The sequence below is a fragment of the Xiphophorus couchianus genome, chromosome 20 (assembly GCF_001444195.1).
Source record: "Xiphophorus couchianus chromosome 20, X_couchianus-1.0, whole genome shotgun sequence".
NCBI lineage: Eukaryota > Metazoa > Chordata > Actinopteri > Cyprinodontiformes > Poeciliidae > Xiphophorus > Xiphophorus couchianus.
Window position 1 is genome coordinate 13,842,671 of NC_040247.1, and position 15,018 is coordinate 13,857,688.

General features: G+C 38.1%; 3 protein-coding genes across 6 annotated transcripts; 1 reads left to right on the forward strand and 2 right to left on the reverse strand.

Moving 5' to 3' along the window:
• The first annotated feature begins 1,267 nt into the window (after nucleotides 1–1,267).
• tardbpb (TAR DNA binding protein b) lies at nucleotides 1,268–9,207 on the forward strand. Of its 4 annotated transcripts, XR_003593737.1 has the most exons (7): nucleotides 1,268–1,392; nucleotides 1,794–2,062; nucleotides 3,260–3,423; nucleotides 3,518–3,667; nucleotides 3,764–3,934; nucleotides 5,294–6,381; nucleotides 7,089–9,207. XR_003593737.1 is itself a non-coding variant. In XM_028003905.1 (6 exons), exons 1-6 carry the CDS (start codon nucleotides 1,307–1,309, stop codon nucleotides 5,783–5,785), a joined length of 1,332 nt encoding a protein of 443 aa, XP_027859706.1. In that variant the 5' UTR covers nucleotides 1,268–1,306; the 3' UTR covers nucleotides 5,786–7,023. The 4 variants fall into 4 exon arrangements, 3 of the variants coding, with proteins under 3 accessions (XP_027859706.1, XP_027859707.1, XP_027859708.1); XM_028003905.1 differs by lacking the exon at nucleotides 7,089–9,207 and having other exon boundaries at nucleotides 5,294–7,023; XM_028003906.1 differs by lacking the exon at nucleotides 7,089–9,207 and having other exon boundaries at nucleotides 3,518–3,658; nucleotides 5,294–7,023.
• On the reverse strand, nucleotides 6,791–11,199 carry cenps (centromere protein S). The gene is made up of 5 exons (XM_028003910.1): nucleotides 11,045–11,199; nucleotides 10,813–10,936; nucleotides 9,490–9,523; nucleotides 9,316–9,382; nucleotides 6,791–9,178 (listed from the first exon to the last, which is right to left on the reverse strand). Exons 1-5 carry the CDS (start codon nucleotides 11,072–11,074, stop codon nucleotides 9,065–9,067), a joined length of 369 nt encoding a protein of 122 aa, XP_027859711.1. The 5' UTR covers nucleotides 11,075–11,199; the 3' UTR covers nucleotides 6,791–9,064.
• Nucleotides 11,200–12,504: 1,305 nt separating this feature from the next.
• rbp7b (retinol binding protein 7b, cellular) lies at nucleotides 12,505–13,534 on the reverse strand. The gene is made up of 4 exons (XM_028003909.1): nucleotides 13,308–13,534; nucleotides 12,990–13,168; nucleotides 12,796–12,897; nucleotides 12,505–12,639 (listed from the first exon to the last, which is right to left on the reverse strand). Exons 1-4 carry the CDS (start codon nucleotides 13,378–13,380, stop codon nucleotides 12,589–12,591), a joined length of 405 nt encoding a protein of 134 aa, XP_027859710.1. The 5' UTR covers nucleotides 13,381–13,534; the 3' UTR covers nucleotides 12,505–12,588.
• Nucleotides 13,535–15,018: the final 1,484 nt, after the last annotated feature.

Genomic DNA, 15,018 nt, shown 5'->3' on the forward strand with positions numbered 1-15,018 from the left:
CCACAGGATGGATAATTTTAGCAGTTTTAAAACCACAGCTTTTAAAAATACCGTAGATCTTGGTACTGAAAACTGGCCCATGCACATATCTGTCACTGATTCCTATTCTAAGATCAATCTAAGTGTTTTGAATTACAAAGAAAAATAACATTTGCAACCTGTATATATGTCATCATATAATAATCAAGATTAAAAACATTTCCAGAATATCTTAAGTTCTTTGAAAGAGAAGTCTGAGGTGTATAAATCTTAATCTTATGCACTCCTTTTGGTAGATAAATTTATTTTACAGTATAGATTTAATTTGCATCAATAAATCAAAAGAATACAATTGTATAAACAGTAATGGTTATAGAGTCTAACAGCTGCTGAGAGGAAGGAACTACTATAAGACACTTTTGTGCACCTAGGATTCAGTAGTCTCACACATAGAGCTTTCCAGTTCAGTAACAGCTTCATGCGATTGGCATCTTCTGATAGAAAACAACACATTTTATACACTTTATTTGCCCAGTAATATTTGGATGTTTTTTATGGCCTATAGAATCTGTGGTTATTTTTCAAAATCACTGATTCCCATTTTAGTTGAATCCAAACAATTAGAAACAACAAAGACAAATAACTCAACTTCATTATTCTTACAAGGATGATGGTTATAAATGAGTTTCTTCTCACTTTATATTATGCATGTGAAAATATATATATAAAAATATTTTAGAAATAGTGTAAATGGGACCTATTGAAAGCTATTGACGATAACAATGTAAAAATTAACCTTAATATTATTGCACTCTGTCTCTACACATAAAGCTTTGTCTTCATACCTTTTTCTTCTTTAAAACAAAAGTATAGGTTTTTATTTAAAAATAAATTCAGAATCTATTTTCCTTTTAGTCTGGTAAAAAAAGTATTTAAGACAACTATGCCAAAATGAGTTGTTCCAAACGAAGCAGATCAAGTGTAAACGCTACGTTCTGTACTAGGTTGTGCGGACGACCGCCATCTTCCCTTTCCCGACATACCAACTGACGGAAGTTGTCTGTATGGATGAAAAAACTCTGCCTGAACGATTCATGTCGAGGGGCGAAACAACAAATCAAACTGATTATCTGCAGTGTAATTCATCATAGCCATGAACATGCTGTAATAGATTAGCATTTTTTACAACATATAATGGTCGATTTGTTCGTTAGGTAACGACAGATATTTTGATTTGTCGTTTTTATGAGGCAGAGTACAGAAAAGGACCCCTCCTAAAAAATGATACCGCCCACCCAAGTGACGTAGGTCCTGCTTCGCTTAGCCCATGCCATTTTGGAAGGCCTTACGTGGTGTCGTCTGTTTTCGCCTCGTGGAAAAACACTCACCTTTGCCGAGTGTCTTGCTTTACTTGTGAGTCGAGAAGAGGCATTTGCAAAAAATTTTGAAACGTTTCAAGTTTGCGAACATTAGTTTTGTAGGGGGGAAATAGTTTTGTCAAGTTTTGTTCCCGCCGGCGGAGAAGCGCATTGGAACTGTTGTCATCCGGTGTTGACGAAACAGATCGCTGCCCAGTGTTGCATCGAACAAAGGAAGAACAAAACTGATGTTCGTCCTGTAGCACAATCTACGGGAATTGTTGAAGAAAGTTGGTATTAAACATATCGTGGCGTGGTTGTGTGAAGTGACGTTAAGTTGAGAAGCTTTTCTCCGTCAGACAACCAACAGATTGGGCTGACCGATTCAGCTCTGTTAGCATCAGCTAAGGTTAGCCGGGCAAACGGGGGGCTAACCGCTTTTCTGTTTTCATTCAGAAAACAAGTTTTTTTCTTAAATACGAGAATGGCGGAGGGGTACATTCGGGTGGCGGAAGAGGAAAACGAGGAGCCCATGGAGATCCCGGCCGAGGACGACGGCACGGTTCTGCTGTCAACAGTAGCGGCTCAGTTTCCAGGGGCCTGCGGCCTGCGGTTCAGGAGCCCCGTGTCCCAGTGCATGCGTGGAGTGCGTCTCGTGGAGGGGGTCCTGCACGCGCCAGAAAACGGATGGGGGAACGTTGTATACGTAGTGAACTACCCAAAAGGTAAACACGGAAACCTTCTAAATACACTTTTGTTCTGTGTGACGGAGAGGCGTTTTATTTATTTTGATTTGTAGTGTTCGGAGTGAGGAAAAAGTTTACTTATTTTTTTGCCACGCCCTCCAAGTTAGAGCAGAGCAGCCGACACTGGACAGTTTCATGAAGCATCCAGTGAAATTTGAAAGTTTCAAAAATGTTACCTCTTGAAAGGTCACAAGTTGTTACAGATGCTTTATCAGAGTTGAACAATTTTGAAATTCTGGGTAAGCATGAAAAAGGTTTTTGTCTTCTGAACTACATCCACCATAGCAATACATAACATAACATTTGAAATCAGAATTTTTGAATACTAAGTGGTATTTTAGCTTGATTTTTATTCAAAATGCCTCATCTTTAAAGTGTCATAACACATCAGCTTTTGTCCAGTTACAAAGTTTGATCATTTTTATTTTCTACACTGATTTAAGTTATGAATGAATTGAAGCTGGAGTTCATTTGTTTACATCTAAAATTTTAAGGTAATGAAGCTTCTTTTTTAAATTAATATAAACAACATAAATATTTCACTGACTAGCGACTGCGCTTTAAAGATTGTGTAGGATAATTCAGTCCAGATTTAATAAGGGTAAGAGATGCTGAAAACAAACCAGGGAGGCCAAATTCTGCATGTTGTTTTATGGTTTGTGGATCTTCTGTAACTGAATGTTACAAATGTTTTATCAAATAAACGATCAGCTAAATAAAATTTATGTAGCTGCAAAAGTGATTGAATTTTACAATATTGTACAAATGTTTAAATATAACAGTCAAAAAATGCATCATGAAGAGGAAAAAACAGGACCAGTTAAAATATGAAATACAGTGCGACTTATCATAGCTACCAGTTTTGTTTGCCTGAATTAAAGGACTACAATAATTCCTTTTATGGGTTTTGGAACACAAACACAATCTCTTACTGGGGAACACGTGGGTACAACAGAGCCAATAAAGCCCTTTAATTATAAATGGTAAGACGGATAGATTGCATAAAAGAAGCAGATAATTGCTAAATCCAGCCTTTGTTCATATAAACATTGGATAAAAATTTCTATTTGATTGTAAGCTCACCTAAAACGTGTCGGATAACGTAATCAGAGTTATGAATCAGAAGAGAATAGGTCTTTATGTCTGTTCAAGGTTAATTGATGTATTTAATTTTAGATAACAAAAGGAAAATGGATGAAATTGATGCCTCTTCGGCTGTGAAGATGAAGAGGGGAGACATGAAGACCTCTGACCTGATTGTTCTGGGTCTGCCCTGGAAAACAACTGAACAGGACCTGAAAGACTACTTTAGCACATTTGGAGAAGTTATAATGGTCCAGGTGCGTCTCATAATGCTTTTTTTATTTGATAAACTGCATTTTTAAATAGCTTTTTATGCGGACGTGTGTTTATTATTGATTATTGTTCTCTCAGGTTAAACGAGATGCTAAGACTGGTAACTCCAAAGGATTTGGTTTTGTGAGATTCACAGAGTACGAAGCTCAGGAAAAAGTGATTTCCCAGCGCCACATGATTGATGGAAGATGGTGTGACTGCAAGCTTCCTAACTCGAAGGTGAATATGGTAATGTCCATCCACATAGCTGCATATATTGGCAAGAAAAAATCTGCTATTGCCACTCTGCAACAATTACGTTTCCCCTCTGCTGTTTATTTACAGCAAGGTCCCGATGAGCCACTGAGGAGCCGGAAAGTGTTTGTCGGACGCTGCACAGAGGACATGACCACAGATGACCTTCGACAGTTTTTCATGCAGTATGGAGAAGTCACAGACGTCTTTATCCCCAAACCATTCCGGGCTTTTGCCTTTGTGACATTTGCAGATGATCAGGTACTGTGTTAAATGCAAAAGAAACATGTCGTTATGTCTAATACATTTTTGTTTTGCTTTTCTATCACACTTAAATGTTTCAGCTAATTAAACTGGTTTTAATGTCAGACAACAATAACCAGAGGAGAAAAGTAGTTTAAATTAGTTTTGCTCCTAATAAAATAAAACATATCTTGTATGTTAATTGTGATTAACTCGATGTTTTTGCAAAACAGAGATCAAAGCTTGATTACTGAAGAACCTCCATAACTAACACATTTATAAAAAACCTGCATGAAGCCAGGAAGTAGGCTGGCGGGTCTTAAAAAGGAACAATTCATGACTCCATCCAAAGAAATTCAAGAATAAGAAACACAATTACTAGCATGTATCAATCCTGTAAGAATTACAAAAACATTTTTATAAGTCTTGGGATTCCAGCAAACCTCAGAAATAGCTGACCAACTAAACTTGGTCCAATGCTTCATCGACATCTCATCCAGAACGTAACAAAAGAACCAAAAATAAGCCTCTGAAGCACCACAGACATTGCATTTCTCAGTTAAGGTCAGTGTTGACACTGGACAAAAAAAAAATAAAAAATTCCTATTTTCTATCAGTATCAAAAAATCATCTTCACGGCAGAAATTGTTGAGAAAATATTTCGGGGACTTTTGAGAAGTGGCGTCAATGTTACACCTGATGCAGCATTTAGAAAAATGCAACATGCCAGCAGTTAAAAGGAACTGAGTGAACTGCCAACTACGCCTGACACAAAAAGACATTTTGCTGGATGTTAAATTGTCCCAGAAATTATTGCAGTTGTTTAGAGATCACTTTCAAATGGTATAATAATGGTAATGCAAGAACAAATCCTCAAAGTTCAATAAACTTTAGATTCTAATGAACATTTAACACTGGAACTGGATGACATTTTAAATATCCAAAATAAATAAACAATAATTAATAATGAAGTCTCTGTAAACAAAGCTGTCCTTCACAAAAAGAGCTACTTGAGACCAAAGCACCAGATTGAAGACTTTTGTATCCAGTTTTTGATGGAAAGAAATGATAAATCATGCAAATGGAAATTATTGAGCGCATTTTAATCTATCATGCAATTAATAGATTTTTTTGCTTATTCCAACAGACCCACTGCTAACTATTTAATATAATTAAAATAATTCCTCATAACAGGGAGCGATTACTTATTATTTGGATTGTTTTTTTCTTTAATAAATGAAATTATTTTATATTTACTTGGGTTATCTTTCTCTATTTAAATTGGTTTGAGCTGAAACATTTAAAGTGACGTAAAAGCAGAAACAGATGATGCGTGTAAGGGGTTAAGTGCTGTTTTTTGTTGTTTTGACCCGACAGGTCGCCCAGTCTCTCTGTGGAGAGGACCTTATCATCAAAGGAGTCAGTGTTCACATCTCAAACGCTGAGCCCAAACATGGCAATAGGCAGTTTGACCGTACGGCCCGGTTTGGAAACGGTTTCGGGGCCCAGGCGTTCGGTAGCAACCGCAGTGGGTTGGGGAGCAGCGCTAACAGTAGTCTGGCTAACTTCGGGTCGTTTAGCCTGAACCCCGCCATGATGGCCGCTGCTCAGGCCGCTCTGCAGAGTAGTTGGGGCATGATGGGTATGCTGGCGAGCCAGCAACAGACATCCACCTCAGGCAGCAGCTCTAGTGGGACCAGTTCGAGCAGGGACCAGGGTCAGTCTTTCAGCACAGGCAACAGCAACTACGGCACCAGCTCCGCCAGTCTGGGCTGGGGCTCAGGGTCAAACTCTACGACCAGTGGCAGTGGGTTTAGCTCAGGGTTTGGGTCCAGCATGGAGTCAAAGTCCTCTGGGTGGGGTATGTAAGTTAAGTGTTTCTATGGTAAGTATTGTGAGAGAGATGAGTTTTTTCAAAAGTTTATTTCTGGTGTTGATGCGTATCTGAAAACTAAACACTTTGGTGAAAGACGTTTTGTACATTTGGAGACAAAAAAAAATGCTAAAGATTTAATTTAGGAACTGTTGAAGTGAATTGTTTACCAGGATCTCTGACTAAAGTGCTATTTTTGCTGTCTTGTTTGTTTGTATCCATTTCAACTGGATTCTCTAATGCATGTATTGTGAAATGTGATGCCCATTTAGAAAATGCATGAATGTCTGCGGTTCACCATTATCCGGCTTTTGTCACCATCGGCTTGAGAGGCAATCTTGCATTGGAAAGAATCTGGTTGAAACTTAAATGTCTTTTTTTTTTTTTTTTAAGTGCAACTTTATTTGCAGTCAAGTTTTGTGGAAAAGCCTTCACTGAAATCTCTTCTGCAGTTCACCTCTCTTCCATTTCCCCGCGACGAAGCTCCTCTTTGGCAGTATTCTTGGGGTGATACCCGTATCATTCTCCCTCTTCCCACCTGTAAATGCTATGCCATCAAAGAACGGCCTCACTCCGCATGTTCTAAGAGACGGTGGGTGTTTTCACTTTTATCCACTTTTTTTAAGAGAGAAAAAAAAAAAAAATGGAGAGAACTGCGCAACTGACATTTTAAGAACTGATGAGTGCGATTGAGGATGGCTTGTGGCGAGGAGTGAAGCTATGAGTGAGCGAACGGAGAGAGACGCGTGGAAAGGACTGGTTGTGCGGTGGTAGAGCCCAATTTGACTGCTTTTCTGAGTGTGTGAGTGGAAGCTGCGGATGCGACGAGCGCCTCCCCCCTAACATGGACATTCTTTAATTAGTACTTCAAGATTTGTCCCTTTTTCTTTTTTTTTTTTCTTTGCAAGTTTTTTCCTTCCTTCTAAGTATGTCTAAGTGCAGAAATATAAAACCTGTAGTGGAATGTTGTGATGAATATTTGTATTGCTTATATTATCTGATTTGAATGCTGTATGGTGTGTGCTTTCATGTTAATTGAACTGACCTGTAAGTGTGTTCTTGATGTGGATGACACCTGCTGAAGACTCTGGGGGGCCGCGAGTGAGGATGTGAGAACGTGGAGACGTGTGTGTCCAATGGTGCCCGGTAGCTCTTTGTTGTTTGTGAGGTGTTTTTAACAAGAAAAACATGTCAAATGAAGGGAGTTCTCTAATAAAGTTCATTTGAATAGTTACTTAGCTGATACTGCTTGAGTCGGTTTGTGGAATCCAAAGCATCTAATTCGATTCACATATCTAGGGACCTTGGGCTCTGCTGGTCGAGGTCTCCGTTTGAACCCTGACCTGAAGGAAGAAGATGGAAGTTCCAACACTTTCAGTGTGTGGCCTTCTCAGACATGACATGGGGTAGTACCTGTCCTTTTGCTGCTTCTGTTGGCTTTTTAGAGCACATTCCCAATTCTAACCATCAGCTTTGAAGGTTTGTGGTAAGTTATTTTAACAAACACGCACCCAGTTATCTGGCTTTTATTAGTTTTCTCCTAAAATGATTCAAAGGAAATATAAATATTGCATTTGGACAATTTCTTTGTAGAGATGCACCGATCTGAGACGCAGTTGCTGAATTTCGATAAATCTTTTTGAGCTCTGACCTACTGATACTAATACAGATTTTTTTTCAGAATCAAATTTTTCTTTTACATTTCAGAATGACAAATTAGTCTTTATGTTTCTGAATGTAAAGAAAATTAAACTGTTTCTCCTAAGAGATTTCTTTACCCCCAAAAAAGAAGCAACCTAAATAAACGTGCCATGATAAATGGCATTAGTAGTTATTGCAATAAATGTTAAAGTTTATTGTTCACAAAAATACAATATAATTTTTTTTCTTTTTTTGGCAAGCTCCGTTGAAATCAAATTTCCAACCTAATTAGATTGTTGAAGTCAGAGCTCAGTCTTCGTGTCTCTGGTGTCCTGCAACTTTTAGACGTTCCCTCTAACATCTGATTCAAGTGGCTGAATTGCTTTCTCAGCATTCATTCAACTTTGTTATCCTGCTAATGACCTAAATCTTTAACCTGGGCATGCATCTAAAAGTTGTGTGACACTGGCCCTCATGGACTGGAGTTTGAAGCTACTGGACTAAGTTGTTCATTTGCTTGATGTATTGGGAAGTTTCACTCCCTCCATCATGTCTGTAGAAAGTGTTTTTCCCTTCTATAAGGATGATAAAGCTTCACTCGCTCTGAACTTAAAAAAACAACATTGAGAATAGCTAACAGTCTTAGTGACAGCTTCCTCACAGAGGGAAGTTTTCTGTATGACCTGTTGGTAATTTTACTAATCAGAAAAAAGATCAGATGTTGGTTTCAGATCGTGAAATAAGAGTAGTTAGCCAGTTTCTCGGTGCATCTCTACTTTATTGCTTTATAAATATTGAGCTCTATGCATGGATTAAATTAAAATTGTAAGCCAGTCGGTTTACTGTAATTGCGGGTACTTTCCTTTTCGCCCCCTTGCCAGTTCTTCTGCAGTTTCGGTTGCTTTTAAACCTTCAAATCTACAGAACGTAGTGACCATGCATCAGTTCCTACTCTCCTTGGGGAAACTTCCCAGCAGGGAATAATTTCCCTGCTGGGACGAATAAAGTAATTCTATTCTATAACTTCATAGCTGCTTTTACAACTGGTAAACAGTTTCTTTTGTTTGTTTTCAGTGTTTTTCTTAAGGAAATGTCATTTCCTATAAATACTTACCTGCATAGTGTTTTATTTGATCACGGATCAAAATTGCATATTGGAATAACAATTCAGACCCAGATTTTTTATATAAAAATTACAGAAAATATGAAGGTAAATAATATGCATTTATGTATTTATTCTGGGTTTTATTGTTAAACAGCTTAACCACCATTTAATAGGCTTTTGGGTGTGAATCAGTCAGGACAAAATAATGAAGAGGCAAACTGCCTTGAAGCTTTAGTCGGTATGTCAAACAGTATTTTAGAGGATTTAATGGTATGTTTAACAACCCAAACCAGGTAGATGAACATAGGATTTATTGGAGGCAGTAAATGTTACATGAACAGTTCTTTTAAGATTTGGTTGCTCATCATTCATCTCTTCATGTCAACTAGACGCCTCCTGAGACGAGTTTAGCTTTATATCAGTCTTGTGCTGTAAAGTTCATTAAAGCAGTTTGTTCTTGTCAAGCTCTTATTTTTCTATGCATGTTGAGCACAAAGTCAGACACTGCCGGCTTCCCTGTGTCTTGTCCTCATTCTCTGCTCTCCTCCTCGGTCTCTCTGCTCTTCCTCTTCACTGTACTCTTCTTTCTGGACTCTCGCTGCTCCTGGGCCAGTTCTTCACTTTTATTTTGTATGTGGTTGGACTAAATAAAGGCAAATGAAACAATAAAAATGTGCCGTCTTGTGTAGAATATGTATATACATATATGACATGAACAACTGTAATATACTGAAAGTGTGACGAGGATTCATGCAACTTGGTTATTTTTCTCAAACCTACCAGAGCTCTACTGCGGCGGGCTAGAAGTTTTACATCCTCTGCAGACACTGTGCTTCTTTTGGCATGTCTAAAGATAAAACAAAATAGAGCAGTCACAATATAATTTTTTTTCTGTTTTTACTAGAGGAATAAAACCCTGAATAATTAAAATGGTTGAGCTTCGGAAAGCCTTACCTGGCAAAAGCTTCCAGATCCTTGGCAAAGATGTCTGCATATAGAAGGAAAACCATTTTATTATGTTTTCTGTCAACATATTACATCACAACTGTGACAGGAGTTTCAAAATGTAAAGAAAAAAAATCTGCAGATTAAAATTTAACATTATGAGCCTAATTTTGTACAGGTTGCACTGGAACAAGTTAGATCATTAATGTTTGATCACACAGGATTGTATGTGATGTTTAATTGCAATACATTTTAAACATTACATTGGAGGTAGATTTTACATGTAAAAACATTGCTTTCATTAGACAGTAATAAGGATCGCATTGTGCCATTTTACATTTATCAGTCCCCCATTTCTTGCTTTATTTTATCTGAGTAGTGAAAATAGAAACATTTTCACTAATGGAAGATGCCAAACAAACCTGATGTAATTGACAAATTATTGGTCTATCACAATCAATAGAATACCATACATCAGTGTTTCCCAACCCTGGTCCTCAAGGCACACTGTCCTACATGTTTTAGAGGTTTCCCTACTTTAATGTGCCTGATTCAACTGATTGCAGTTCAACAAACGCCTGTTAATCAGTCATCAATTGAAATCAGCTGGACTGAAGCAAGGAAATACCTAAAACATGCAGCGCAGTGTGCCTTGAGGACCGGGGTTGGGAAACACTGCCATACATTATAGTTGCAATGTGAAACAACTTTAAAAAAAGCACAATATTGCAATATAATAACAAAAAAAGTTTAGGAGTGTTGACGCTGTTGGCTGCTAGGGCTGAGAAAACTCAAGTGCCACAAAGTTTGTTTATTTTTTTTAATCAGAGTTAAAAATTTATTTCTGAAGACATTTATTTTCATCGCTTACTAAATGAACAATATTTTTATTATAACAAAGTAATGTCAATTTAGAAATTTAGTGAATTATTGTTGATAGAAATGTAAACAGGATCAGTTTTAAATGCCACGTAAATATTCTTCAACCTTTCTTGGGCTCATTATTCTTTCTCTTATTATGCAAGGCAAAACAAACTGGGCAGTGCTTGCTGTTTAGGGCAATCAATGAAAAGAAAAACATAGTTAGTAAAGGAAAACACTCGTCTTTTATCTGAAAACATGTTTAAGAAGATTTTGCCTGTAAAAATCGCTCTCTTTGCTTGTGGGACAAGGCCGCAAATGGCCCCCGGGCCACACGTTGGACAACCTTAGTTTAGATGTTATGTTTGGCAGGTTGGGCTACATAAAAGTGAAACATTGAATGACTTATTCCATCACTATGTGAGGCGGCGGTGTTGTGTGAAAATCGCACTGTATGACTCAGAAACTCACCGCACTCTCTGAATGTCGTTTCGGCTATGGCTGCTATGGTCTGTCGGCTGAACTCCCTCCGGTGTTCTTCTTCGATCTTCTGACACAAACGACCCACCGTATAATGAACCGCTGCCTTCAACCTCTAAATACAAAACCAAGTCATTACAAACTTTGACAGAGGGATGTTAATGCGACCTTGGCTACCCTGGCTAAGTGGATATGATGGTAATGGTAACTAAATGTCTCTTACCTGACGAGCTTCCTCTTTGTCTACTGACATTTTTGAGCGGCTGCGAGATACGTTTAAAAATAACCAAAATGTCGAACAAATCAGATTTATGACGGGCTGAAGCGTATTGTTAGCTCATGGTTTGATCTGGTTGTTAACTGATTCAACTTTTTAGTGGCGGACGAAACAAAAACTCGCGGCACAAACCAACGACTCTAAAGTCTGAGTTGAGAAATTACACAGCGCCCCCACGTGGCCCTAATGGTGAACTACAAGGTATGTCACATTCAACGCTATCCCTGCATGGTAAGTGGTTTACATTTATTGTTAACGGACTGGATTTCCTTTCACCAGTACCTATTCATGGGAAGCCGGTGCCCACCTCCGGATGTGATCCAAATTTAGAAAGGTTTTGATTGTTGATTAAATGTTACAAAAGCTTGATAATGTGCTAGAAGCACATGGCATCTTTGAATGTATAGTTAAAATATTTGGATGCTATAAACGGTCACTGAATCTACTCAATATGAATTGCAGTCTCTGTATAATTCAGTGTGTGTTGTGCTTTGATTATATATGTTAACAGCATCGTTAGTTGCATTTGAAAGGTCAGAACTGCCCTTATGCAAAACAAGTATCTGCCCATAATTCAAATTCAAACTTTGATCCCAAAGGGATGTTAAATGAAGCATAAAAGAAAAGAATGTAGCCAACTCATGTGGGTTTGAAAGGTTTATAAGAAACAAAGCTGATTTACTGTAACTGGGTCTCAAACATTTTTATAAGCGATTTCACTTTACAAAGTTTTGTAGGTGCTGTTATGCTGACCAACAAAAAAATAGTGGTACATTACTTGGGACTTTTGAAGTTGGTTGTTAAATAAAAACTAAATATTTGCAGTGGTTTGGTGAAGAATAACCAATTTTCAGGTTTCAGGGAAGAGTTTTGTTTTTAACTCAGACCTCAAAATTTACTGACTACTTTGCATATAAGAGCAATAAAAAGGAACGTAAAATTTGCATCTTACACACCATTTGGTAGCTTTTTGTTCTTGCAGTACTTTTTAAGTTATGTAATATCTGCCATTATTGTCCTAATCAGTAACAATTTCTCTGCTTGCACAGCTAGAACATGGTTTTATAGATTCATCACTGAATCTATAAAACTATAGATTTACTATAGTCTAGTACAAGTCTCTTCACTGTGACTTGTACTAGTAACACACATTGGGGAAAAGACTTGTTTTGTGCAGGCAGTGACCTTTTGGTTTAAAGGGGACGTCTCCTCCTACCCAACTCTTTTTCAGACCTTCAAGGGGGAAAAAAACTCCGTTTTCTGCTCAACATCACTTCCAGTCAAATCAAAAATAATTTTGTTATACCTAGTGTATATTTTCTGTGCCTTCTGATAATGAAATTAAAAAAAAAAGAAAGAACAGAATGCAAAGCACCTGCATTTAGTGTTGAAATGAATCACGATCGCTGGTCTGCTTTTTTTTATTTTGCATGCATCTCAACTTATGATGAAAACATGTACAAGATATGCCATTATCTTTAAAGTCAGGGTCACATCCTTTTAAAGACTTGCTTGCACACTTGACCTTCACAGGTCAGTTCCTGAAAGAGAAAAATGAAAGTTTTATCAAATTTGTAGGACTTTTCATACATAAACAGTACAATCATATTCCAGTAGAGCAAAGGGGTTAATTCTAAATATGGCATGCAGGACTAGTGTGTCTTTTCCAACTGAATATAAAAAGTGAGCCAGCATACCAGATGAAGCTCGTCTCCCTGAATCCAGTGAATCCAGCCTCTGTCTTTCTTCTCTCCTTTCTGAACACACACCAGCTTATTATTGTCCCAGTTAACCACAGACTGGTAGAGGTGTAAAAGAAAACACTATTAATTCTCGGTATGTTTTAATTTTATGCCGATTTGAAAGTTTTAAACGTTATTTGTTCAGTTACCCGACACTTGCGGTTGTCCATGCCCTTCGTCACCTCTTCAAACTCCTCTCCAACTTTGAAGGAGCACTCGTACTTTAACACAGAGGAGGTGGTTTGGAAGGTGAAAGAATCTCCATCTTGTTTGATCACCTTCTGAGGCTTCAGCATAGCGGCGATTTTGCGTGTTGCAAAGCCAATGTCTGCAAGACATAAACCAGTTTAATTCAGAAAAATCATCCATAACACAGGCTTGTTTTTTTTAACACTTATTTTGACTAAAAATTAAGACATCCACACAGCTAATGCATCAAACTAATAATTAAAGGAAGAAAACCTTACCAAGTGCAACCATGTAACCATCGAAATTGTCATTGCTGACCATTTCCCATGTTCCATTGTAGTCTGCAGGCATTTTGGAGGTTTGGCTCTCTTGAAAACTTGGCAGTGTGAGTTCCTGGATGTTTTATAGCGTCAGCATGAGGCAGGGTGTTGCAACGCTCACCTCTCTTATTCAAGACACACAGGAAGAGAAATAGTTTTTGCATAATATGAGGAAGCTCCCTGCACACAGTGCCACACATTTAGGTTCTGCAGCCTGTTGATTAAACATCAATTTGAAGCAGGTGTGTCGAAGTGGATTTGGCTCTGCCAAAGATCAGGCCTGAGAAATGTTGCAAACTGCAGGCTAAAATAGAAAATTATGAGGCTGGTCTTTTAACTAAAGTAAAAGGACTTTGACTTCAGTCAAAAGAATTGTTGGATTTTGTTCCACTTTCCAGCAACTTTTAACAAACTGGTTCTCAGCCTTGAGGACGGCAAAGACTCTGGTTTCCCAAAACAAATCTGTTTTTGACTGGAACACCAGACCTGTTCAGGGACACCAGGTGGAGCTGCTTTTCCTCTGTCTGCCCTCTCTTTGTTTAGTCTATGCTGCGAACTCTACTTTTAAAATACTACTTGGTACATTTTTTTATTTTGGCTTAGGATGCTAGGACAATGTGATCCATCCATCGTTTGTACCTACTTATTCATAGTGTTACTGGAAGGCAAACCAGTTACCTGGTCAGTGGAAACCCTAGACAGGGAGAACCATAATAAAAGTAAGATGAGCTGTTCATCCTCAAAATTCCTCCGGTGTTGATGAAATAAAACAAATCTCCAAAGAGGAAGCGGGCTAAATTACTGCATTGTGATGTGAAAAACTCATCAGCAGTCATTGTAAATGCTTGATGACACTAGATTGGAAGAAACAATTATAAGGTTTGCCTTTTCATAAAGGGCCAAGTTGGATTTACATAGGTTTTTTAAAAATCTTACTCAAGTTATGTTTGATATCAACATTTGATTCATAACTCATAGTTTTTTATCCAAAGATTATGCACACATAAATATGACGATCTAAGATAAATTGTGACATCTGATGTGAATTGTATTGTGTTAGTGACCCTGATAATAATAGTGAATGAAACCCAATCTTTCCTTGGAGCACATTTAGCCAACAGCGCAGTGTTTCTACCCGCCCTCGCCTGAATGCACAGCATCAATGTTTCTCTACATGCTGGTCTTCATGGCCTATCACAGCAGCAGATGGATACCACTGAACCAGAGATTAAAATTGTAAGTACACTTATAGAGAGAGAGTTATTATTTACGTTCACGCATGACAGCTGATGTGTCATTTTCATTAACAGCCAAATAGTGAATGCAGTGTTCATAGTGGTGGTGCTGGCCCCCCAGCTCTACGTCATGGGGAGGTAACTGGGATGTAGACATCACGTAAAGTCACACACAAGTCATGGGTTTACATGTAAAAGTGTTTTTCTTGTTGCCATAAAAGGTCAAAATCCTCAAGATACTGCAGGCAACCTCTTCTGAACAACCTGTCGGCCTCTGTTGCCCTGTCCATCGTTGCTTCAGGTGAGTCCAATCACATGCAGTTAAAAAAAACAAAAAATAATTTTAACTTTTGCTCTCCTCTCAGGTCTTTCAGTGGTATTCACGCTGCTAGATCCGGTTCCTGAGGGCTTGTGGGCTGCCTATCATGTGTTTG